A 24,998-nucleotide genomic window follows, 5' to 3' on the forward strand; every position below is an offset into this window, starting at 1 on the left:
GGAGGTGGAGATTGGTGTGGCAGTGGAGATTGGTGTGGCCGTGTTTGTGTTTTGGAGATGGAGATGTCTTAGTGAGTTTGGTTTCATGTTTGTGGTTTTTTTAATGTGGATTTGTATGTTTATTTCTTGGATTTATTTGGTTTGATTTACTGGATGTTTATGGGTTTGATTTCTTGGATTTATTGGGTTTGGTTTGGGGAAGAACATGAAGCATGAAGTTCATGTCCTGGGAAGAAGAAGAACAATGTTCTTCTAAAAAATAATGAAAAGCAAAAAAAAAAAAAAAAAGGCGTTTTAAAAAAATTATTTCGTTATTTGTTTTCTAATTTTCTGAGGTGGCTTCTTTATTTATTAAAATGCTGACATGGATGCTGACGTGGTATTTATTAATGTTATTTTATTAGCCACATCAGCATCTAACATGCCACTTATACACTTTGTTTGTCACCTCAGATTTTTTTGTTACTGGGATGATGGCAGGGACCAAAATAAAAACGATTTTTTAAATCAGGGACTGACTTAGGAGTGAAATCAATTTGGAGACCAAATTGAGAATCGGCCCAAAATGTAGTGACCAATAGTGCATTTTCGCCTTATTATTATTAGTAATGTTATCTCACAAAAATCTCTTCAATTAGTATATCATATTATGCATTTATGCAAACTTTTGCTGCTAAAATAAACTCATATTTTGATGAAGCATTATCTAAATTGTAGCTTACAGTATCATCTCAAATTATAAAAAGAAAAAAAAAAGAAAGAAAATATTGTACAAAATAAGAAAAATAGATCAAGATTTCTTTAAATCATATTTTTCAATATTTTTCTATGTGTTTAGATTAAAATTTTGTTAATTTGATATAAGTGAAAAAAAAAAATCATACATATTATATTATGTTGAAGTACAATTTCAAAATTCAATTCAAATCAAAATTAATTCTTAATTATAGTCTAATTTTGTGTTATGCATCAAATTTATTTTTTAAATTTTGGTGCCAAGTGACCTCCATTCATAATGCTCATTGTGGAAATTGAGATGAACATCCCGTCATCACAATTGTTAAATGTTTTTGTGCATATGTATGAGTTACATGCTAATTTTATTTATATAAATGCATTTAGTGTAGCCATAGAGTAAAGGATATCAATATGATATTTAGTACACATTAATAGAACTTGAAATGTATTAAGAAACAACTATTGTGTCTTTTATTTATTTTTTTAAAACACTACATAGGCACTAAATAGACATAAGTTTTATTTTTCATTATAATTTGTTCTTAAATCCTTGTATAACTTAGTATTAAATTGTGAAATTTTTTTGTTCATGCTTTGGCCCGTCAAAGATGAAATCTTGGTTTCATTCTTGAATATAATAAACAAATTTATAATCACTTATTTGTGTTGGGTTTAAAAATTGACGTATCAATACGTAAGATTTATATAGTAAATTTTCTAGTATTTTATTTTTTTGAGAAAAATTTGTAGCATCTCTAACATCGTTTTTTAAATTTTATTCGTTTTTTTTTTCTTTTGTCTTTGTTTCTTTATTTAATTTTCATGTTCAACTAAAGCTAGAATCCTATCCAAAAAAAAAAAAGAAGCTAAAGCTACAATCATGGCAATGTTGAAGTGCTTAACCATTTTTCTTATGAGGCTAAAAAGAGAAGTATTATGTTTATAACATTTTCGCAACAAATTAGAACTATCACATTAGAGTCGCCACTCTAATGTTGGGAGTGGGGACTTCAACTTGTTGTGGATCCTTTTTAGGCTATTGATTTAGACTCGATCCAAAAGCTAAGTGGATTTGATCTTGATGACCATAATATTCCTAAGCCCAATTTTGGAGTCAAATTTCCACCATTTAGTGTTCGGCATATTATTCAAAGGGGGGTTTTATGATTGGAGAAAGTGAGACATAGTTGGTGTGTCACTAGGTCAAAGGAACCTGTAGGAAGGGAGGACAATCTACTGAATTCACATTAGAAATCAGCAACATGAACATAGAACAAAATCTTGAATTGTGTATGAAAACAAAACGAACCATTTTTGTTCTCGTATATGAAGAATGACTTTTTGGTCCCTTTCGTTTAGTGGTTTGGATATTGTCTTTTCCTATCGAAGACATGGGTGCAATTCCCATAACCAAACAAAAAGAAAGAAAGAAAAAAACGTACAACATATTAGAGCAATCATATTGGCCTCTTTAAAATAGGGTAAGACCCTGATTTAGGGAGAGAAGCTCCAAAAAAGGCCAACATTTGACTCCCTACTCAGTCCCTAAAATAGGAAAATGCTATAGTGCCATAGTTAGTATACCTAAATTGGTTTTAAAATAGGGTAAGAGCCGAGTCATTGGGTCCGTGGTTCAACTAATAAGTCATCAATCAAATTGTAGGGTTAATCAAAAAGTTAATATATACATATATATATATATATAAAAGTTTGAAAAATCATAAAATAAATATGTAAATTATAAAAAAAAAATGCTTGAAGTACTAATTAAAATTAAATCTAAAACTAAGTACCTAATATAATTCAAACTCAAGGTTTCACAATTAATAGGACTAGAAAGCATAAAATAAAAGAAAGTCATAAAATTGTGACCAAGTCTTTGCTAAATAAAATCCTATGGCGTTGCATTTCTTAAACTTTTAGGAATATTAGCAAATCTCAAACTCTGAAGTCACATTCTATACATAATGCATATTTTACTAGTTGCTTGAATCCCATGAATTATGATATGAGCTAAAACTTGAAACTCTATATTTATTAAAAATTCTAGCATCAACATCATTATAAAACCTCATGTTTTCATCATGCTCCAAATTCAGAAAATGGTTTGCAATGAAACAGTAAAGGTAATTTTGTTTCAAATCCTAGGCACCATGCCCTCTGCGAGCCCTTTTATTTGATTAGAATTTTTGTACTAAGGCTAAACGTCCCAAGATCAACTGAGATTCACATTTGATAGATGAAATCTAGTATTGAAAATTTTCATTTCCTAGAATAACTTTGGTCAGGTAGTATAAATTCTAGCAAAGAAGAGAGGGAAGAAAAACCAAGTTATTGAAATATTTAGGTTGCATTGTTTTATTTATTTATATATATATTTTTTTGAGAAAGAAGTTAATGCATTTTAATCACGAAGGCTATTGAAATCAGTCTGAAATACAGATAAGAGGTCTGGTGGTACATCTTCCATCCAGACAGACATTTGTGAGGGGATTGTTGCTCTCCTTGCTAAGGCATGAGCAAGCTTATTACAATGTCTGCGAACAACAGATAGTTTAAAGGCAGAGAGGTGTGAAATAAGAAAATGTATATTTGCTGTGAGGTGGCCAAAGTGTGTTAGGCATCTGGTCTCCTTCTGTAAAGTTGTGTATAGAACCTCAAAATTACCCTCCAAGACTATACGCGTAAAACCACATTCTATGGCTAGCTCCAAGGCTCTCTTTGCTACTAGGGCTTCGACTTCAGAAACTGTAGATGGCATAGAATTTGCTGTGATAAGGATACCATAACGAGACCCGCATCATTCCGTATTACCACTCCCAGTCCAACGGTATTGTCAGAGGCAAAAGTTGCTCCATCAAAGTTCACTTTCACCCACCGTTGGTCCGGTGTAGTCCACGTTTCTGCTTGCTGCTTTGCCATGAACTTGTTTTATTTTAATGGAAAAAATTCAGCTACAAACTGGGTTGTAGTCTAACTATCACTCCTACTAAAAAAATTAAAATGGTTACATATTTTGAAAATCTAATCATTAGATTGGATGTTCTTTATGTTTTTAACACCCATATCATATTTCATGCGAATCAAATATTATTTACAATTTAATCCGTAAAATTATTTTTTTTGGTATAATTTTAGACTACCAAAATGTGAAATTTATATATTTAATTGATAATAGAGCTATTGATCTTTAATCTTTTGAAAATTTTGCAAGTATGAAGGATATAAAAAGAAAATGTAATCTAGTTATGGTTTATTTAAAATCCACATCCAATAAAATGATATTAAGTAAATTTGTAACCAATGACTACAACTAAGTTTATAGTTAAACTTTGTCTTATTTTAATGGTCCATACATATAATATATTTGGAACCTGTCGGTTTATTGGGTAATCGATGTTTAAGCTCTTTTTTTTAAGGCACTAATTTTCCTTGCAATTGATGTTTAAGCTCTTTACCTATGGATAATGTTGACTATTTTCTTTTGCTTAACAAGCAGCAGGGCCGGCCCTAGGCCTAGGCCATTTAGGCCATGGCATAAGGCCCCCAAACATAAAAAGGCCCCCATATATTAGGCAGTAAGTGGTTTTTTTTTTTTTTTTTTTTTTATTAAAGAAAAAGAGTGAGTTAGGTGTGTATTTTATCTCAATCTTAAGAAGGCCTAAGAGCACTTGCAGCAGTGGAGCTAAATAGCTATATAGCTATTTTAGCTCTATTCAAACACAAAAAATCCTCCTACATGAGCACTGTAGCTGAAAGCTATAAAAAAAAAAAAATTTTATTCACCTTTCCGATTAAAATAATACACGCTGATTATTTCTCTTCATTCTTTTATTCATGCTCCCCTCTCTCTCACAGTCACTCTAATTTCTTCTCAATCTGAAGCTCTCAAGCTCACTCTCTCAAGCTCACCGTCGTCGGCCGTTGTCGTCTTCAACGTCACCGATCCACCAGCTAAGACTCACCGCCGATCAGTTGAGACCCACGCCGACCCACGCCGATCAACCCTCTCGGCCTCAGACCCACGCCGTCCAAGCTCTCAACTCTCTCAAAACTCTCTCAAGCTCACCGCCACCGGCCCTTGTCATTTTCAACGTCACCGACCCACCAGCTGAGACCCACCACCGATTAACCCTCTCAGCCTCAGACCCACGCCGTCCTGAGCTCTCAAACTCTCTCAATGTCACCGACCTACTCTCACCTCTATTTTACCATCGTCCCAAGCCCCCGATCAGCTCAAACCCACCTCTCTGTTTCACTTCAGGTCAGTTGTCTCTGTATTTGTATTGACAGAATGTATTGGGAATTTTCTGTGTGCAGGGAACTTTACATTTCTTTTTGGCTTTTGATTCAGACCATCGATGAATGGACAAAATGTATTTGTGATGGAATGTATTGGGATTTTTCTGTTTGTAGGAATTTGTTGTGTGGTTTTCTTTATCAGTGGGATTAAGCTACTGTCAAATTAAGTATTTATGTTCTATTGTTTTAATTCTAAGTATTTGAAGTTTTGATATAAATATTAGATTGGGAATTTTCTGTGTGCAGGGAACTTTACATTTTTTTTTTTGCTTTTGATTCAGAGCATCCATGAATGGACAAAATACATTTGTATTGGAATGTAGTGCGATTTTTCTGTTTGCAGGAATTTGTAGTGTGGTTTTCTTTATCAGTGGGATTAAGTTATTGTCAAATTAAGTATTTATGCATAATCATGTTCTATTGTTATGATTCTAAGTATTTTAAGTTTTGATATAAATATTCGATTGGGAATTTTCTGTGTGCAAGGAACTTTACAATTTTTTTTTTGTCTAATTTTATGGAGTCACGTAGAGACATGGAGTCATGTAGGGACCTACCATACTACACGGGTATCATAAATGGGGATATAGAAATTGACTCATAACTTTTAGGAACATCTCCAAATACTTCTATGTCAGTTTCTGATTCTCCACCTGAAGTTGAGAATGCCTCTTCTACAAAGGGAAAACGGGGCGCTAACTTTAGTGTAGAGGAAGATCAACTCCTAGTATCAGTATGGCTTAATACTAGTGTTGATCTCGTAAACAGTAATGAACAAACACAAGCTACATTTCGTCAAAAAGTTTGGAAATACTTCACGCAATACAATAAATCTGGTACCACACGTACTATTATCTCCTTGTTAAGTCGTTGGGGATTGATTAGTGAAAGGACAAATAAGTTTGCAGGGTGCATGGCTAAAGTTAACGCACATCATAAAAGTGGTATAACCGAACAAGATCAGGTATAAATTATATTGCATTAGTGTTAACATACCCATTTATCAATAGTTTGAAGATTCTAATCATGTTATATATTTTTTAATTTTTTTAGATTACCAATGCGAAGGCTTTGTTTTTGGAGATACACAAAAAACCCTTTCTTCTTGAGCATTGTTGGCTCATGTTAAAGGACCAACCAAAGTTTGCCAATCTTAATGGAAGATCAAGAGCATCTGTGCCTCCAACTCCAGAGTCAACATCTATTGGCGAAGGGGGCGAAGGGGATTGTGGTCCGGACTTGGTGACGATTCCAATTTTGAGAGGCCAATTGGTAAGAAGGCCGAAAAGACCAACCGAAAGAATAAAGCCACCGGAAAAGATGTAGGGGAATATTTGACCAAGAAAATGAAATTTATTGAGGAGGTAACTTGATTGGAAGAGGAAAAAATGTTTATTGAGAGGGAAAAACTTACAATTGAGAAGGAAAGAAGTGAAGAAAAACTTAAGATTGAGAAGGAAAGAGTCATGATTGAGAAGAAAAATTTTGAGATGCAATATATGTTAGAGGAGGAGAGAATCATGATGAAAGATACAAGCGGCTTGACCGGAACACAAAAAGCTTTTTATGAACAACTCCAAGAGGAAATCATGGCAAAACGAAGTTCACGTAATTAATGGGTTTGATTGCATTTTGGATGTAGCTTAGGCCTATATGTATTTTGTAGTGGCTAATGTAAGCCTTTAAGTATTTTGGTTGTAGGCCTTCAAGTATTTTGGTAACAAACTTTTAAATTTATGGTATTTTGGTAGTATTTTGTAGTGGCTTAAAATTTATAGTATTTTGGTAGTAAACCTTTAAATTTATTGTTCATCTTGTTTGTGTTGTTTTGCTTTGATAGAAATGAGAGCAAGTTGTTGTTGTTTTGCTGAGTTGTTGTTGTTGTTGCTGATGCTTTGATAGAAATGAGAGCAAGTAAAATTTAAAGTATTTTATAGTATTTTGGTAGTAAACTTTTAAATTTATTGTTCATCTTGTTTGTGTTGTGACTTGTGCGTAAATTGGTTATATTCAATTTGTTGTGGCTTATGTCACTTGACTTTAATTGCATTTATAGTAATAATTGTTTTCCAATTTTCTTGAAGGTTGCATCCATGAATCGCTCTTTGTTTCACAAGTTGCTTCTTGATGACTCAGATGAGGATGAGATAATCGAATAACTTGTTATGGAAACATCACAACCTAAACATCATCGCTCTATTCGACGTAATCATTTGGCAGGCCATGAGAGGCTTTTTCTTGATTATTTTGCTCCCACGCCAATATATCCACCTGCTTTATTTCGTAGGAGATTTCGGATGAAGTGTTCTTTTTTTCTCCGTATTCAATCTAAGGTAGAAGCTCATGACTCTTACTTTGTCCAAAAAAGAAATAGTGCTAACAAACTTGGTTTATCTTCATTACAAAAGATAACTGCTGCACTTAGAATGCTTGCGTATGGAGTATCAGGGGATTTGGTAGATGAATATGTGCGGATTGGAGAAACTACTACATTAGAAAGTTTGAAAAAATTTGTTACTGCGGTAATTGATGTTTCTCTGTGGAATACTTGAGAAAGCCAAACAATGAAGACATTGCTAGACTGTTAGCTCATGGCGAACGCCGAGGTTTTCCAGGTATGTTAGGTTCAATTGATTGCATGCATTGGAAGTGGAAAAATTGTCCATCTGCATGGAAATGTCAATATTGTGGTCATATTCGTGAGCCTACTATTATTTTGGAGGCAGTAGCATCATATGATCTTTGGATATGACATGCATTTTTTGGGTTACCTGGGTCAAATAATGATATTAATGTGTTAGAGCGGTCTCATGTATTTAATGAACTTGCTGAAGGACGTGGTCCTGCAGTACATTACTCAATCAATAGTCATGACTATACAATGGGATATTACCTTGCTGATGGCATATATCCAAAGTGGGCAACATTTGTGAAAACAATCCCATCTCCACAAGGACCTAAGCGAAAATTATTTGCAGCAACCCAAGAGGCGTATAGGAAGGATGTTAAGCGTGCATTTGGAGTGCTTCAAGCACGTTTCGCAATTGTCCGTGGACCTGCACGATTTTTTCATCTTGAAACACTCCAAAAGATCATGAAAGCGTGCATAATTCTCTATAACATGATTGTTGAAGATGAGTGGGATGATAATGAAGTGGTAAACTTGGATTATGAACAAATTGATGGAGTGGATAATCCTCCTATGCAAGTGTTACATGAACAAAATGATGGATTTCTGTCATACATTGAGAGGTATGGACGCATTAGAGACCGAGAAATTTATTTTCAACTCCAGAAGGACCTTGTTGAACATTTATGGCAATTGCAAGGCGAGTCGTAGGAATTTGTGCGAGTGTGTGAGTTTTATTATAATTTAGTTTGAGTTATGTATGTGAGTAATCTATGGACTACATTGTTCCAGCTATAATATGTGTTTTATTTTATATGTTTTCTTATAAAGTTCCTCTATTTCATAATTTAGTTTGAGTTTTGTATATATATAATTTGGAGTTAAAACAAAATATTATTGTTACGCTATCATGATGATTGAGAAATTGTTTTAGTAAAAAAAAAAATGTATAAGTATGATTTGGGCAGTGGTGGAAGAGTCGGTGGCGACAGCAGCTGCCGTGGTGGAAGAATCGGTGGTGGTGGTAGTGGTAGTGGTAGTGGTGGCGGTGGCTGCAGCGGTAGTGGCGGGTATAGCGATTGCGGTGGCAGTGGTGGAAGAGTTGGTGACGGTGGCAGCCGCGGTGGTGGAAGAATCGGTGGTGGTGGTAGCAGTGGCGGCGGCAGTGGTGGCGGCAGTGGTGGTAGCGGTAGCGGTGGCAGTAGCGATTGCGGTAGCGGTGGAAGAGTCGATGGTAGCGGCGGTAGCGGTTGCGAGTAGTTGTGATTGTTGTTTATTGTAGTGGATATATTATTTTATTGTGATGTTTATATTATTTTATTGTGTTGAAAGCTAAAATAGATCTACTGCTGCAACATGTTTTGTAAAGTGAGTAGGTAAAATAAATAAAGTAACTTTTTGTGGAGCTAAAAAACTAAATTTTTAGCTCCAATGCTGTGGATGCTCTAAAATATTAAAGTTATGCTAATATATTACAAGTTTTATTACTAAGGTCTTACAAATTGATACTTCACCAATTGAGTAATTCAATACTCATTTATTATTTTGTTGGAGTGCCACCTCATTGCTACATCAGTTTGTAAGCTTTTTGTAGTAAAATTTGTAATAAGTTTAGCATTTTCTCCACAAAAAAAAATATGAATTAATAAAATTACAACACAGTCACCATTAAGTGTATGAAAAATGCTAAAGTTAATACAAATTTTAGGAAAAAAATTTACAAACTGATGTGATAAAAATAGAGTTGGTGTTACTTATGCCAATTTGTAAAACCTATATAGTAATTATTATTAGCTCACTTTGGGTGAATTGGTCATATTAATTAGTAAGAATTAATAATTGATTTGAAATTAAATATAAATAAATAAATATTATTTAAGTAATATTTATATGTAAAAAGGCTCCTATAAAATTCTCGTCTTAGGCCTCAAGCAATCTTGGGCCGCCCTGATAGGCACCATGGCAAGCAAAAGAAAATAGTCAGCATTATCCATGAGAGAGACCATCGGGAGTGGTTGGTCTAGTGGTCATGAGCTCACTCCTAAGAGTTTGAGAGGTAGAGATTTTAACTGATTGGTGTCTTGATTTGATGATAAAGAGTTATCATTAGGACCAGATATTATATGTTGAAACTTTCTTAAAAAAAAAAAAAAAAAAAACTTAGCAGTCCAGTAATTGAGCTTCATATCTATTTATTTATTTTTCCCATAGATGGTTGACAGCATATGTTGTTTCTAAAGGGAGAATATCCTTTTGATGTTGACTAGGTTTTACATTTAGCTAGGTTACTTACCAAAAAAAAAGATAATTAGGTTATAATGTTACTATCCATTTCAAAATTCGGCCAAATATGGATGCACTTCAAAGACAAAGAGGCAAAACTCATGCCCCATTTAAAGTTATCGACTTAGACCTGACATAATATTTAACCGGTCTCAGGTTAAGCAACGACGGAAACTTTTAGGTAGCAAGGGAAAAGACGTGAACAACTTGATAATTTGTGGTTAGGCTGGTATGTTTTATGGCTTTGCCCGGAAAAATAATATATGATTTAATGAATAAATATGTTACTCGTACCTTAGGGAATAAATTATTATTAAATAAAACATTTACTTCTTATGTGTTGTAATTAAATTCAGTTTCATTTCTCATGATTACTTTTTTTTTTTTAGAAGACTTGTTATTACTTTTAAAGTAAGAGTTCAAAAGAATATATTAAGCCAAAATTCATTATATCATAATTTTTTTTTGAGAAGTTAAAATTCATTTACAGTAGTTTTACCAAGCGGAATCCTGGTTAGCTCTAAGGCAGAGAGCTCTGGAGACTCGGAGCTACATTGTAGAAGCCAGACATGTGTCTCGAATGGATAAGAACAAAAGTTTGAGAGAGTTAGTCGAAGCTAAGAAGTAAGAAGTAAGAACAGCTTAAGGATTAAACGCCATAAAACAAGGGTAGTTAAATAACATGTGTTATACCTATTTGACTTTGGGATAAGAAGTTAAGAACCAATCCAAATGCTAAGTCGATACAAACAGGAGTCAAATCAGCAACCTCTCATTCACCCAAAAAAATCCACTTCTAATTCAAAAGCTTAACGTGTCCATGTGTATACAGTTTGCAAGACACTGGTTTGCATAATTTAGATATCATAAACTTTGATTTTTTTTAAATATAATAAAAAATACCAATTAATATTATTGAATTACAACACTCTTTAGTATTACAAGCTTTTAACATTCATGGTTGATCTAACTTTTTTTAATTGGAATTATTATTTTCATACAATTGTTTAATAAACTAAATAAAAAAAAATCTACATCATTAAAAAAGAGATGGCCCCAATTAAAACTAACAAAGAAAAGATAATTAGGACCAAAATCTAAGTATATAATTGTATAAAAACCGGCTTAAGTTTAGTACTTTTGGACATTGAATCTTTTGAAATACAAACATGTGTCAAACATTCATTATGTATTCATATCTTAACGAGTCTAGTATACATGACCTAATCTTTGCCCAATTATATACGGGTTTGGCTTGGTATTTCAAAGGCTAAGAACTAGATAGATTTAACATGTCATGGAGGGTAAAACACGACCAAATCCAATTGAAGTGCTTAGACAGCCAAACTCAAAAAAAATAAATAAATAAATGAAAAATGATCAGTACTCCCAAATCACCACCACAAATTCTTAAACCCTTTATCTAGGACGCGTAACAAAAGTTTCGCATGAACAAAAACAAATCACATTGATTTTGAAAAATTAAGTACACATGTAAAATTGTGATTTGACAATGATAGCATTGTATGTGAATGCTTCATGAATTTCTTGCCCCAAATCTTTCATCTATTTACCTTCATTGCCATAGCCCAGCCCAGTCCACTGTCCGAGCAATAAGGCTGGCCATAGCATATCCGAATTATGCCTATCCAAGTCACCATGCTATCACTTTCTAATGTCCACGTTTTGCCACGTGTCGAACACCCACAAAGCCTAGGAAAAACACTTAAATAAATAACGAGCTAAGCTTCCCTCGTACAGTGTTTCCAATGCCAAAGCCGACGTAGCTTACTCAAGTGTTCAACATTTGTTTTCTCCAATAGCTATAACCTTTTGCTTCTTTATCAAAGTAGTATTTGCTTTCTTTTTTATCAACCCTCACCTTTCCTTGCTCTCATTAATGGAATCTAAGTTTCTTGATGTTGGTTGAATATGTTCTAAACACATCTTTCTTTGGTGGGAATTCGGCAACCGGTAAGTGCTTCTTTTCCGTTATCATTGATATAATTTATGTATTGGACTCCAATGTGAAATGCCATTACAGTATTGATAGTCTGATACAACGGTGGATTTGATAAGTTATACTTTTAAAAACAAATATATAGTTTGATACTTTGATGCATACTTTAGTAAAATTTTGGATGGCTTTTTGTTAGTGTGTGATGCAGGTTTTGCTTTTTTTGGTTGTTATGTAATGGTGAAGGATTTCTTTTTTCTTCATTGATCTTATCTATATATAGGTCATTGGACTAAGAGTATGAAAATGCAATTGGAATACTTAAATGATGATGGGATTGATATTTTATTCTGAAAAACTCTTAGTTGGACACGTACTTATTGTTAAATATATTTTTTTGCTGTGTATTTGTTATTTTGTGATGATGGTTTACATTTTGGTTGTTATGGAATTCTGAAGGACTACGGAGTCAGTGGTTTGAGCATTGAAACAATAAACCAGATTTCCCACCAAGAGCTTTGATTCAGTTAATTCCATTAGGAAAATAATTACTTTTAATTAAGTTAAAAGGAGGGAAGTATGGAGCCTCCGTGTGATTTTTGTGGTGTGTTGAGGGCAGTGGTGTATTGTAAATCGGATTTGGCACGCCTTTGCTTGCATTGTGACGGATGTGTACACTCTGCCAATTCTTTGTCCCGTAGGCACATGCGTTCACTCTTATGTGATAAGTGCAATTCCCAGCCTGCAATTGTCCGCTGCATGGATGATAAAATGTCTCTTTGTCAAGGCTGTGATTGGAATGGTAATGAGTGTTCAAGGCTGGGGCATCGACGCCAGTCATTGAATTGTTATACAGGTTGTCCTTCTTTGACAGAGTTGTCAAGGATTTGGTCTTCTCTTCTTGATTCGTCTTCTTCAAGTAATTTTGATAGTGGTTGGGAGTACTTGACTACAAAGCCTATGAGTGAGAACTGCATCAACAACTGTTTTGAACAAAAGGATAATGAGGGGTCATTGGAGTTGGTGGCAACTAAACCGAATGAACTTGAACCTTGCTCTAAGTTTGAGTCTTGGACAGGGCTGTCTTCTTTGATTCCAACAAATCCAAATTACATGCCATACTGCAGAGATCAAGCACCTTTCTTTTCTGAAGAATCAAATTTACCAAAGGTAATTTTTTAGTTTGTATTTCCATTTTTTCTCTTAAATTGGTAGAGTAAGTAGATATGTTCTAAAAATTTTGTATATTATAATTTAACTAGTTTTCGTGGTGTCTTTATCCATTTAAGGTTAAATGCTTACCTTTTTGATTCGGTAAGCATTGAGATTTTGAACTATAATTTTATCTCCCTAATGTTTAATCTTCCTCATCAAGTAACTCTACTTTTGTCCCCCAAAAAAAGTAACTGTACTTTTGGACCTTTGGTAATTCTAAGTCATGCATTGATTTATTTAATGTACTTCAGGAATCTTCGAATTTCAAGGATCTTGTTGATACTGATGATCTCTGTGAAGGCCTCAACATGGATGACGTGTCATTGAAAAATGGCGAGATATTTGGCTGTCCCCAAGGTTCTACTAGATACCAGTTTGAGGATGGAGGAATGGAATGTCTATCGATGGAGAAAAACCTTTCAGTCACTGAATCTAATGGTCCTATTGAGAGTGCTTTAGAGGTTCTATCTTTTCTTGACCTTTATAGCTCTTTCCATTAAGTCATCTTTAATTATTATTCCACTTTCTTCTCCTCAATTCTCTTGTCCAACTTGAAATATTCATGGAGATTTAACATGTAAGACATTCATACACAAAAATCCAATTCATTTTGTTTGCACAGTGCACATAATTATTGACAAAGGTTCATAATGACATGTCGAATACTGCTGACTTATAAAGTTATAATGCAGGTAACAAAATCCAAAATCCTAGTGTTAGAATTTCAAGTTTCATATTCAGTCAAATGAAATACTATTTATAGGATTGTTAATGATCAACACTGTGATATCCATTTCCATGATTTCTGGAAAATTTAACCACAAGTCTGTACAGATCAATTTTGGGGCATGCTTTTTAATTTGGAAGGCTCAAATATGGCCTTTAAGCATTGCTACTACATTTAACTATTCATTTCTACTCTGACATGTTAGGAATGATCCTTTACTATAGACTTACCTGTCAAAATGGCTGAAAACAATAGCCTTTCTTTGAATTCCACATACTTTTGAAGTTTACAAAATTTGCTTGTGTTTGACTGAGAGTTACCCTCATGTACGTTTTAGGCATCATCGTCAGGACAGCAAGATTGTGTGGGTTTTCAGTCCTCTCATGTTGGTGGGTCAGCTAGTATGATGCCTGTTAGTGGTAGTCCAAATTGCTTACTTCTGAATCCTACTCACACCAGAAACATCAATCTGGGGTTTCCTACTGGGCAAGTTCATTCAAGCATATCACTTTCACTATCCAACATCACAGGTGAAAGCAGTGCAGCTGATTATCAAGATTGTGGATTATCACCAGTATTTCTGACAGTTGAATCACCTTGGGAATCAAATTTGGAGGCTAGCTGCCCACAAGCAAGGGATAAAGCTAAGATGAGATATAATGAAAAAAAGAAAAGTCGAACGTATACGTCTCAACTCTGACTTGATTAAATGATAATTTAACATGATATCTTTATAATCTTACTTATAAAATAAATATAAAAACTTTATAATCTTGTTATACATATCCTTTTGTTTCCAAAAGTGCTTGAAAGACATCTTTGCTACCTCTGCCCTTTCAAGTGTTCTAAACTATGTTCCACTTATCACAGTCACTCATGTGTTCTTTTTTAACAGGCATCTTATCTAAGATGGGAAGTGTGGGTAATGGAACATAAACTGCTGATGCCTCTTGTATACCTGAAATTAGCATTTATGAGTATATAGAAATTTCCTAATTCATTCTGCTAAAAATTTATCATAACAAGAGGCTGTGATGCAACTGTGCTTGATATAATTTTCGAATTACATTGCAGAAAATTTTATTTAGACTTTTCTAAATAAAATTTATATGTGAGCATATCTTAGCAAATATATCATGAATTTCTGAAGATGTTCTCTCTTAGAAAGTTCAAAAAGTATGTAGCCTATCTTTGAAGTCTTCCTCTTCTTATTTTTATTTATTTTCTAGAAGTCATGGTTCCGGTTTATGCCTCTCATATCAGAATAATATTATTATGAGTAACTTTTGTTTTCATTTTGGTTGAACTGACTGGTAGATTTATGTTTTTCATTCACTGAAGCCTGCCCTTATATATCCAGTACTTCATTAATATCTCATAAATTCTACTAACAGTCAACTCCTAATAGATTTGGCATGTGTTTCATGTATAGGTTTGGTAAACAAATAAGATATGCCTCTCGTAAAGCCAGAGCTGATACTAGAAAGCGTGTGAAAGGGAGATTTGTGAAACAAGGTGAGGTATATGATTATGACCCCCTCACGACAAGTGACTTCTGAGCCATATTACCCAATCTCCATGTCTTGCCTTGCAAGACAATGCCTAATTGGACAAGGTATTCCTGCAGCAAATGCATGTTACATTCCCTGCAAGAGAAGATATATATCAACTTAATCTAACAGATAGATGCAGTTTTATCTGATGAAAATATGCTTTCTCTCATTATCAAAATAGGTTCCTAACTCAATAATGATGCATAAAGAAAAGCTTCTTTCTTGTAAAATTTTGTAAATAGGAAAATCTTACAGGTTTCTTTTTATATACCTTTGCAAGCCTTTTCATTTTATATTATTATTACTCATGCTGTTAATGTTTTGCTTGATTGAACACATGGAATAGATCTTTTTTTTTCTTTCTTATTAACCCTTATGCTTTGTGTCATGTTCTTATCTATGCAATTCTGTTTGTTCTTTTGTGATTTCAGACTGGGATTGTCCATAGTCAACTGAGCATCATCTTCCTACAGGTTATTTACCTCCCTCTCTCTCTCTCTCTCTCTCTCCAAATCCTATATATATCTAGTACTTTGTTCCTTTAATCTTCAAATCATTGAAATATTAAAAATAAAAACAAAAAGATTTTAAGAATGCTCCCTTATTTAGCATTATCTTTGATTTTCTCCTTTCATCAATTTACAGCACAGTTCATGCATACAATGATGGATCTTCAGCATTGGTAGTCACTTAGAATAAATTAATTTAGACATGGTCACATTTCTGGCAATCTGTATGCCACCTCACCAATTATTCTTTCTAACAATCTCATAGGCAATGTTACACTTGAACTTCATTATTTGTATAAGCATTGGTTGTATGCCATTAAGATGATCTATAGATGTCTTCTTGACGCTTAATTTGTCTACGGCACTCAAATAGAAACAATTGTTTCCAATTTTACTAATCAATATTTTAATCTTTTGTTTATACTCTGGCAATGGCAATGGATATTCAGTCAAGGAAATGGAATTGATGAAGAACGTCGAGTGAGGACCTTTGGGTCATGTTCTTTTGCCTATCCTTATGTAGAAACCTCCTCTTGCTTTTGATGCCAGCTCCAGCAACCTTTCTTAAGGCAGAAACCATATTGCAAGTCATTTTTTGTTATTGTAGTTGCATTCATATATTTAATCAGTCTCTACTCCATGTATTGATTCCAGATTCATATTTTACAAATTGTAATAAAACTAGAACTTCAATATTTAAGAATGATAAGTAACACTTACCTTTCCATCACAGGTATGTTTTGTATTTAAAGCGTCTCGGTTCTACTGTTTCTATTACTTGAAATTTAAAAGAGGATACAATCTATGATGTTGATCTTTTTGATGGTTTAAGGAAAAGTGTCATAGTTTTGCCAGAATGAGTTGTTCTTTGTGAAGCAGAATGTTCAAGAATCCAGTTAGAATAAACATAGGATGAGTAACCATTGATTTATATGTGCCGCAAAATATGATACATATATCAATTCAGGGAATTATTTTTTCGCTTCAAGTTCAGCGAAGTTAATCTTAAAGAATGTATGGTAATTGTCATAAGCAACTCAGTTGTTATGAATGTAGAAGAATTTGATTAATGAATCAATAGGATGTACCAATAGGAGATGTTCGAAAAGGATAGGTATAGCTCTAATATTATGTTAGAATAAAATAAATATCAGGAAAAAAATTAAGAGATAGAGTAGATTCAAAGCAGATTCTTGACTTAGCTTTAGTGGAGTCGGTAGGTCCTTATATTTAGTCTACTTGAAAGGGGCTCTAACAAAAAGGCTCCTAGGCGTGGATCAATCTCTACTTCTAGTAAATCGGTAATGGAGGACGGGAGAAATTAACATAGTTTGTCTTTAGTGGCTACATCCACAATGGAAAACTCTGAGTGGTTAATTCTTTATTATTGGATTTTGTGTGCCACTGAAAAGCATAAATTATAATCTAATCAATAATCATAGCCTAACCCTTGAAGTTAAAAACAAGCTGCAGAAGACTTTTTGGCACAAAAAAGAAAAAGAAAGAAAGACAAACTGCAGAAGTGAGAAGACGTGGTATAACTTGTAATGCTGGTCTGAAGTTCTGAGAGGGTGTCATCTTAAATTTGTTTGTTTATTCTTCACTCTTTATAAGGGTGGCAATCAAATTCTATGATATAAACTTTGGGAGGCAAGCAATTGCAGAGACTGATTTATAGACGGTTCTGAAGATGGATTTAGTGAGGATATTCACAGCTGATTTAATTACAGCTTCAATTTCTGATTAAAGCAAACCGTTGGGATTCTTGGAAGTACTGGATAATTCATAATCTCTGATTAGAGAATTTACTTCTCAATCAACTTTGCAATCATCTGTGAACTATCTATGATACTTAGTGTTACCATTTACCAATACAGACAATTTAATAGCTTTGTGATGCGGTTTGTGCCAGCAGATTATTGATCAGGGATTGCTATAGCTGAAACTGTTATCAACATTGAAGTTTAAAGAAAATACTGTGTAATAACCTGGTACAAATTACAACTAATAACAACAATTACAAGAGAAGAAGGCTGAATACCAGATTATATGACATAATAACATGTTATATCGATATGAAATTCAAACTATCATTAGCTTAGATTTGGATACATTGCAATTGATAAAATAATTGGTGATTTTCATTCCCCATATGCATCAGGTCTTCCATATGAAATTCACTACTCTATGCTCAATGATACAAAGACATGTAAGCCAATATCAATCAAACAAAGACTACACTACCTCACAATAAATTTTTTAAGAAAAAGTAAAGAAAATATTAATTGTAAATAGTTAAAAAAATTTTAAAAATTAGAGAAACAGAAAAGGCATTTTAAGCTTTCTTGAGCACATTTTTTCAGTGTTGGAATTACATTGGCTTCTCTCTGACCAACTAACAATTGTAGGAAGCACCACCTCGACCGAAGCTCCAATGAGATAACGTTGTGTAAGGTTTTGACATGTGTTGCAGAGAAAGCACCTAATGTGTCTGAGGGCTAAGAAATTAGCCCCATGAACCCTTTTGTCACATTTTCTACATAGAAAAGCATCATCAGCTTGGCAATATAGTGAAGCCTTTGAGTCACAAAGCTCACAAGAAACCGAGCCAGTACTTGTGGCCTCAGGCGAAACAACACCTTGGGGTATAGGCAGATTTCCCTCTTCTAGGACTATACCTTTGCACATCTTCTTAAAATCTCTCAATTATGGTATGGCCTAGAACTTGGAGCAAAGATAGCCTTTTATAGGGAATGTAAAAGCATGATATGCCAATATTATTTATTTGACTGATTCAAATGAATGTGAATTCTTTCCTGGAAATGCAACATAATGACATGAATACCACTGCATGACAAAAAGTGTTACTACATGACAAAAGTGGCATTGTGTCTTTTACCTTATTTTAAAGATATTGATCATATAATAAACTTATCAAAGGCATTATGAAGAAGAAAAACTTTGTGGTGGAGAAAATATTTGGAATTAATATTATAAAGTTATTGTGGCCGAGGATCCTATTAGTAATTTAGCACGATGGAGAATTTGACTCCACTAAGTTTGACAAATTAGCAGAAGCTATAACATGATTGATAAGCCTTTTTTAAGCATTATGAGATGCTGGAGGGAACGTTGTGAGCCATGATTTCTCATCGAGTGGTTACCAAGTCAATTGGGGTTACTAAAAATTAAAAAAGAAGAAACTTTGTTGTATGGCCTAGAATTAAAGGCATGCATTTTGGAACCCACCAAGTTCCCCACTAGAGTTCTTTGCCGGTAGGACAAGATTTGACTTCTTTTGCGTACAAGCTTCGATGCTCATTCTTTTTTTGGACCCTATTCATGGAGCGTACGCGCCAAGACAAGACTGGAAAGAATGTCCTTGTCCACGCAATGTTTTAACGTTGGTAGATTAGTCCACATGTGTGGTTGAAACTTCAAAAACTCAAACCGATTCCTGGAAGCGTTGTGGGAATTTTAAGTATCTTGTTTGGTAGTAGCAAGTCACAGGCTGGTTCTGAAATTGATTTAGACACGTACGTGTATGAGTTGGCAGAGATTGAGATATGAAAGATTGAGATGTGAAAACTGCCCAAAGAAAAAACGAAAGGAAAAAAATTTCGGATGGAGTTTACCTCCAAATCGGTTTGAGAAAAATTACTCTAACTCATTATATGACAATTCAAATGATCAATTAAGTGTATTTTTAATCACATTACTTATTTAATAAATTATGTGACTTGTTTATATAAATTTAATGAATCATGTTATTTAATACTGTGCTATAGAGTTTAGACACAACTGAACTCTAAATTCATACTTTCTAAACAACCCACTGTCCCAAGGTGTCATTTTGAAAAAAATTATCTCAATTTTTCTACTTGTGACTTGTTTAGCAAAGGCTAAGTAGGGCTTACTTAGCTAAGGCTAAGTAAGCCCTACTTAGCCTTAGCTATTAATTCATTACACATATAAAGGAACCATCCTCCTTTTTGCATGAATAAAGAGTGCACAACTCGGGGGTTCAAGCCACCGCATTTACCAAGCAAAAAAAAAAAGAATAAAGAGTGCACAACATAAGGGAAAATACTCCCAACCTCTATAACTTGCTTGCAAGTACAAAGGACAAATAAGCCTCCCTCTCACAAAACACTTACTAGGATTTTACCTTATTCTAAACCAGCCATTGGGGCTTATGCACAAATTACACTAACCCCACGTAGCCCCAATTTCTTTCCCTTTTACCCATGTTGTTGACATCCCTTATGTAAAGCCCAAACTCTTCATTGATAGGATACTGTCTCTTTGGGAGTGACACAAAGTCTCTCCCTCAAAGTTTTAAAAGGTCTCTTACCAATTAAAGTTCAAGGCCCTCCATATAAGCTTAGAAAACATGTTTTGTCTCACATAGCACTCTCCTATAGCTGCCTAAATGTCTCTTATGCATCTTATTCTCACGTGGTTGCCTCCCTTTATAACTTCAATTAACACTCCTCCATTTGTTTTGAAGTAAAATATTTTCAAGTGTTTGGTACAGTAAGTAAAATATTTTCAAACAAATCACCAAAACTGGTGGCTCAGTCACCAAAGCCATTGGTGTCAAAGATCCTATGATCGGATAGTTGTGGCTCTAGCAACTGGACCGCCGGCACTAATGGTGGGAACGATGTCTTTGATGACCAGACCACCAAAATTAGTTGTTGGAGCGGCAACTCTGGTGATTAGATTGTCAGCACTAGTCGTTGGAGCGACGACTTTAGTAATTGAACCTTGGCATTGGTCTGCAGGCACAAGTCATTGGAGTGGCAGCTTCGGCCACTACATCACCAGCATTGGTTGCCTAGGTGCACTTGATTGATGGCCTTGCCATTAGATGGGATGAGGTGAAAACATTGTATATTTTTGTAAAGTATTTTATCAAAATTTTATAGGTAAAAAGTTCTACAACTTTTTACAAAGGATTTTACGGTTAATGAAAAATACTTTTCAAGTTTCACAACATTTTATACGCAAACAAATATCTAAAATTGGGAAAACATTTTTTGAATAATGTTTTACTTCAAAACAAAAAATGTAAGAAATAAATGTCATGGCAATTACCAGTCTTGGAACTGCTCTTTGGGACTTGCTATCCTAGAGGCTTTCCATATTGCAAGCATTAAAGTATACGTTGAAGCCTTGAAGGTGGTATCTACATGCCACCTGTTTGGTAACAATCACACCAAGATGCTGCCACATGTGCACACATCTTGCTACACTTAACACTCGTTCTAGCGCACCACATGTCATGACAACCTATCTGGCAGTCCAAGTATATGCAAACCCACATGGACACGGGCTTTACACGTCCAGGTAATGAATGATTTTAACGTTTTGGAGTTGTAAAATAGCAATTTGGGCCAATGCCAATGCTCTTAGCCATTTCACACATGGAGGGATTGGCCAATGCTAATGTCACCTCCCAATACTAGCCATACTACCCCACAGCCTATCACCACGCTGTGCAATCTAGCCATGCTTTTGTCAACCATGCCATACCCAACTAGTTTCCCATATGAACCAACAAACAGGCATAACAACCTAGCTCTACCATGTACATCCACTGTCCATCAATCTACCTATGGCCAACCCCACCCAAGCCGACCATGGCTCATGCTACCCCATAGCACTCATGTGGCTTTTAGTGGCCAAGCCATGACCACGATCCAACACATTTCCGATGGTGTAAATTGTATTTTTTGGGAAAAGGTAAAAGGTATAATTATAACTTTATAAGTTACGAGTCACTCCGAGTTGACCCAATCCGTCAATATCCAAGTAAAGGTAATACGAATTGCAACTGATTTTTAACCCAATAAATTTCTAACCTGAACCCAACTAGGTCGAATCCAAACCTGATCGACCCCATCAATTTGCCAGCTCTAGGCACATGCAATATAGAATTATAGAGCCTAGAGTGTCTAGAGACTCTGTACACACAACTACACCCAAACTTCATGCTTTTCCAAAAAGCCCAGCATCCCAACTAGCAAGGCTATCTTCGAAAAGAGGCCGCATCTCTGTCGGCTTCACTACATGGGCCGCCCAAAGCTACTTACAGAGTCAGTAATCTAAAACAATGCAGTGTTATTATAGGCCCTCTATTTTAGTACCAGATCCCTCTACTGTGTCTTCCTCGGCCCAAGCTGAGAAATATAATACTTTAATTTTTAGTACCGTGTGGTGATGATGGTGCCTCTCTTGTTCAACGTAAAAGAAGTCAAGATTTTTTTTTTTTAATCCTGAATTAGAGAAATAGGTCAATATTTAAATTCGTTAAAAGGGTTTTTTTTTTATTTTTTTTATTTATTTTATGGACTAAAAAGAGTTTCTAGTTTCTACATATTTTGGAATTGATATTAAACAAATTTTCTCAAATTTTATGTTGCATCATGTGAAGAGTGAACCCACAAATTACCACTGGTCTAACAGAGTTTCAACTTTTGATGTATTGTAGAGAATTAAAAAATTTTCTATTTGGGTGATGAATAATGTATTGTATTTTAGAGCTAGTAACAAAAATACGCAACATTGACTATACACAGACACTGGATCTCTCAACTTCAATGCATTTACAATATTGCCATTAGAACTCAAATCTTATAACTCAAAAAACACCTTTTTGTTGTAAATGTATGAAGTTACAAGAGTGTGTGATCTTACTTTCATAAAGGGATGGAGATATATTCTTTAATGCATGGCATTGCATTCTTAATTGTTCTCTCCATTTGATTCTTAACATGTATATATATGTGAGCTAATTACAAAGGAAGACACACTTGTATCCAAGATAGATAATAATTTATGGGGATGACCACTTAAAGAATAAAGTTTATATACTATCTTCTTTATGCATTTCTTTATCCTTTTAATATTCATTTTAATTTATAACATGAGTTGTCCTTGATATTACCTAAAGTAATGATAATGGATATGAACCACAAACCGTCAATGAATGTCGACGTAGAAATGATTTGCCAATGTGAAAAGAAGCGATTCAAGTAGAATTATATTAACTAATTAAATGTGAAGTTTTTGGACTTGTAGACAGAACACCTGAAGGTATAATTGCCTGTTGGATACAAATGGGTATTTGTGAGTAAACAAAATGAGAAAAATGAAATTATAAGGTACAAAGCGCGACTTGTAGCACAAGTTTTCTCGCAAAGACCTGGTATTGATTATGAAGAAACACATGCTCCTGTAATGGATGCAATTACATTTAGATTTTTTATTAGCTTGGTAGCAAAATAATATTGGCGTAAATGCACTTTTGATCTCTATATTTTGGGATCATTTCTATTTTGGTCCCTACATTTTCATTTCACCATTTTTAGTCCCTAAATCAATTAACACGTTCCATTTTGGTTCTTACCATTACTCACTTAACAAAAATTGCTGATGTGGTAAACAGCGTCCACTGTTGGCACATTAAATGCTAACGTGACCAATAAAATAATATTAAAAATGTCACGTCAGCTTATAAATTAAAAAATATATTTATTTATTTTAACTAAATAAAAAAATTAAAAACACATTGTTTAAAAAAGAAATTAAATTTTTTTAAAAAAATTTACATTATGTTCTTCCCAGTCATCATAAGTTCTTCCTCAAAATCAAGAACATGCCAACATGAAGCACGCAAAATCAAAAGGCACAGATCTACAAAATACAAAGACCTTCAAAGATTCAAAACACAAAGAACACAAACCCAAACCAACCCTCAATCTCTAGCAAACCCAAAACATCATATGAAAAATCAAAACCTTCATACAAACATCAAACCCAAAAGTGAAAAATGCACGGCCAATTTCCCTTTGAGTCAAAATTTGATGCTTCTTCTTCACTCTCTCTCTCTCACCATTTCACTCTCTCTCTCTCTCTCTCTCAATCCCCAAACCCACTCAAACCTCTGACCCATCTCCCTAAATGGATTGCCCGGGTCTGCGCCAGGCCATCCAACCCAGCCCTGGATCCAGGTCCGGATTCGGCGACGGAGGAGGAGGAAGGGGACGCAAGGACTGTTGGAGCAAAGGTGCAATAGAGACTCTAATCGAAGCCGTCAACAACTGTCAAAATGGCGTCAAGCCACGTAAGACCGACATCCACTGCAAGGCATCAGATTCTGACTCAAAGGGAAATGAGTTTGGTGTTTATATGGAGGGTTTGATTTTTTATGTGATGTTTTGGGTTTGCTGGAGATTGAGGGTTGGGTTTGGGTTTTTGTTCTTTGTGTTTTGAATCTTTGAAGATCTTTGTATTTTGTAGATCTGTGCCTTTTGATTTTGAGTGTTTCATGTTGGCATGTTCTTGATTTTGAGGAAGAACTCATGATGACTGGGAAGAACATAATGTAATTTTTTTTTAATTTAGTTAATTCAATTTCTTTTCTAAACAATCTATTTTTAATTTTTTTATTTGGTTAAAATAAATAAATAATTTTTTTTAATTTATAAGCTGACATGGCATTTTTAATATTATTTTATTGGCCACGTTAGCATTTTATGTGTCAACAGTGGACGTCGTTTGCCACATAAGCAATTTCCTGTTAAGTGAGTAACGGTAAGGGCTAAAATGGAACGCGTTAATTGATTTAAGGACTAAAAGTTGTGAAATGAAAATGTAGGGACCAAAATAGAAATATCCCAAAATGTAGGGACCAAAAGTGCATTTACGCCAATAAAATTTGGATATGCGATTAATGAATATTGTTATAGCATATCTGTATGGATCATTAGATAATGATATTTACATGAAAACTTCAGAAGGATATAAAATGCCTGAAACATATAATCCTACATCCCAAAGTATGTATTCCATCAAACTACAAAGATCCTTATATGGGTTAAAGCAATCTAGACTTATGTGGTATAATTGTCTCAGTGAATATCTTTTGAAAGAAGGATTTGAGAATAATCCAATTTGTCCATGCGTTTTTATCAAAAAATCATAATCTGGATTTGCTATTGTCTCAGTATATGTTGATGATTTAAATTTTGTGAGGACTCCAGAAGAGTTAGCAGAAATAGCAAATTGTTAAAAAAAT

At 34.3% G+C, this 24,998-nt stretch overlaps 1 protein-coding gene and 1 pseudogene across 2 annotated transcripts; both read left to right on the forward strand.

Moving 5' to 3' along the window:
• Positions 1 to 7,205: 7,205 nt before the first annotated feature.
• LOC142639817 (uncharacterized) lies at positions 7,206 to 8,380 on the forward strand (annotated as a pseudogene).
• A 3,406-nt stretch (positions 8,381 to 11,786) lies between these two features.
• On the forward strand, positions 11,787 to 16,643 carry LOC142638978 (putative zinc finger protein CONSTANS-LIKE 11). 2 transcript variants are annotated; one of them, XM_075813056.1, is made up of 7 exons: positions 11,787 to 11,926; positions 12,369 to 13,079; positions 13,376 to 13,585; positions 14,189 to 14,532; positions 15,284 to 15,466; positions 15,836 to 15,877; positions 16,363 to 16,643. In XM_075813056.1, exons 2-5 carry the CDS (start codon positions 12,489 to 12,491, stop codon positions 15,408 to 15,410), a joined length of 1,272 nt encoding a protein of 423 aa, XP_075669171.1. In that variant the 5' UTR covers positions 11,787 to 11,926; positions 12,369 to 12,488; the 3' UTR covers positions 15,411 to 15,466; positions 15,836 to 15,877; positions 16,363 to 16,643. The 2 variants fall into 2 exon arrangements, with proteins under 2 accessions (XP_075669171.1, XP_075669172.1); XM_075813057.1 differs by having other exon boundaries at positions 11,829 to 11,926; positions 12,611 to 13,079.
• Positions 16,644 to 24,998: the final 8,355 nt, after the last annotated feature.

The sequence above is a fragment of the Castanea sativa genome, chromosome 6 (assembly GCF_040712315.1).
Source record: "Castanea sativa cultivar Marrone di Chiusa Pesio chromosome 6, ASM4071231v1".
In the NCBI taxonomy this organism is placed as follows: Eukaryota; Viridiplantae; Streptophyta; class Magnoliopsida; order Fagales; family Fagaceae; genus Castanea; species Castanea sativa.

Bases quoted from the DNA above. Each gene is read 5' to 3' on its own strand.
- LOC142638978 (XM_075813056.1), top strand. From the start codon at position 12,489: ATGGAGCCTCCGTGTGATTTTTGTGGTGTGTTGAGGGCAGTGGTGTAT. The intron at 13,586-14,188 runs GTTCTATCTTTT...TGTACGTTTTAG, and splicing joins CTATTGAGAGTGCTTTAGAG to GCATCATCGTCAGGACAGCA. The intron at 14,533-15,283 runs GTATACGTCTCA...TTTCATGTATAG, and splicing joins GAAAAAAAGAAAAGTCGAAC to GTTTGGTAAACAAATAAGAT.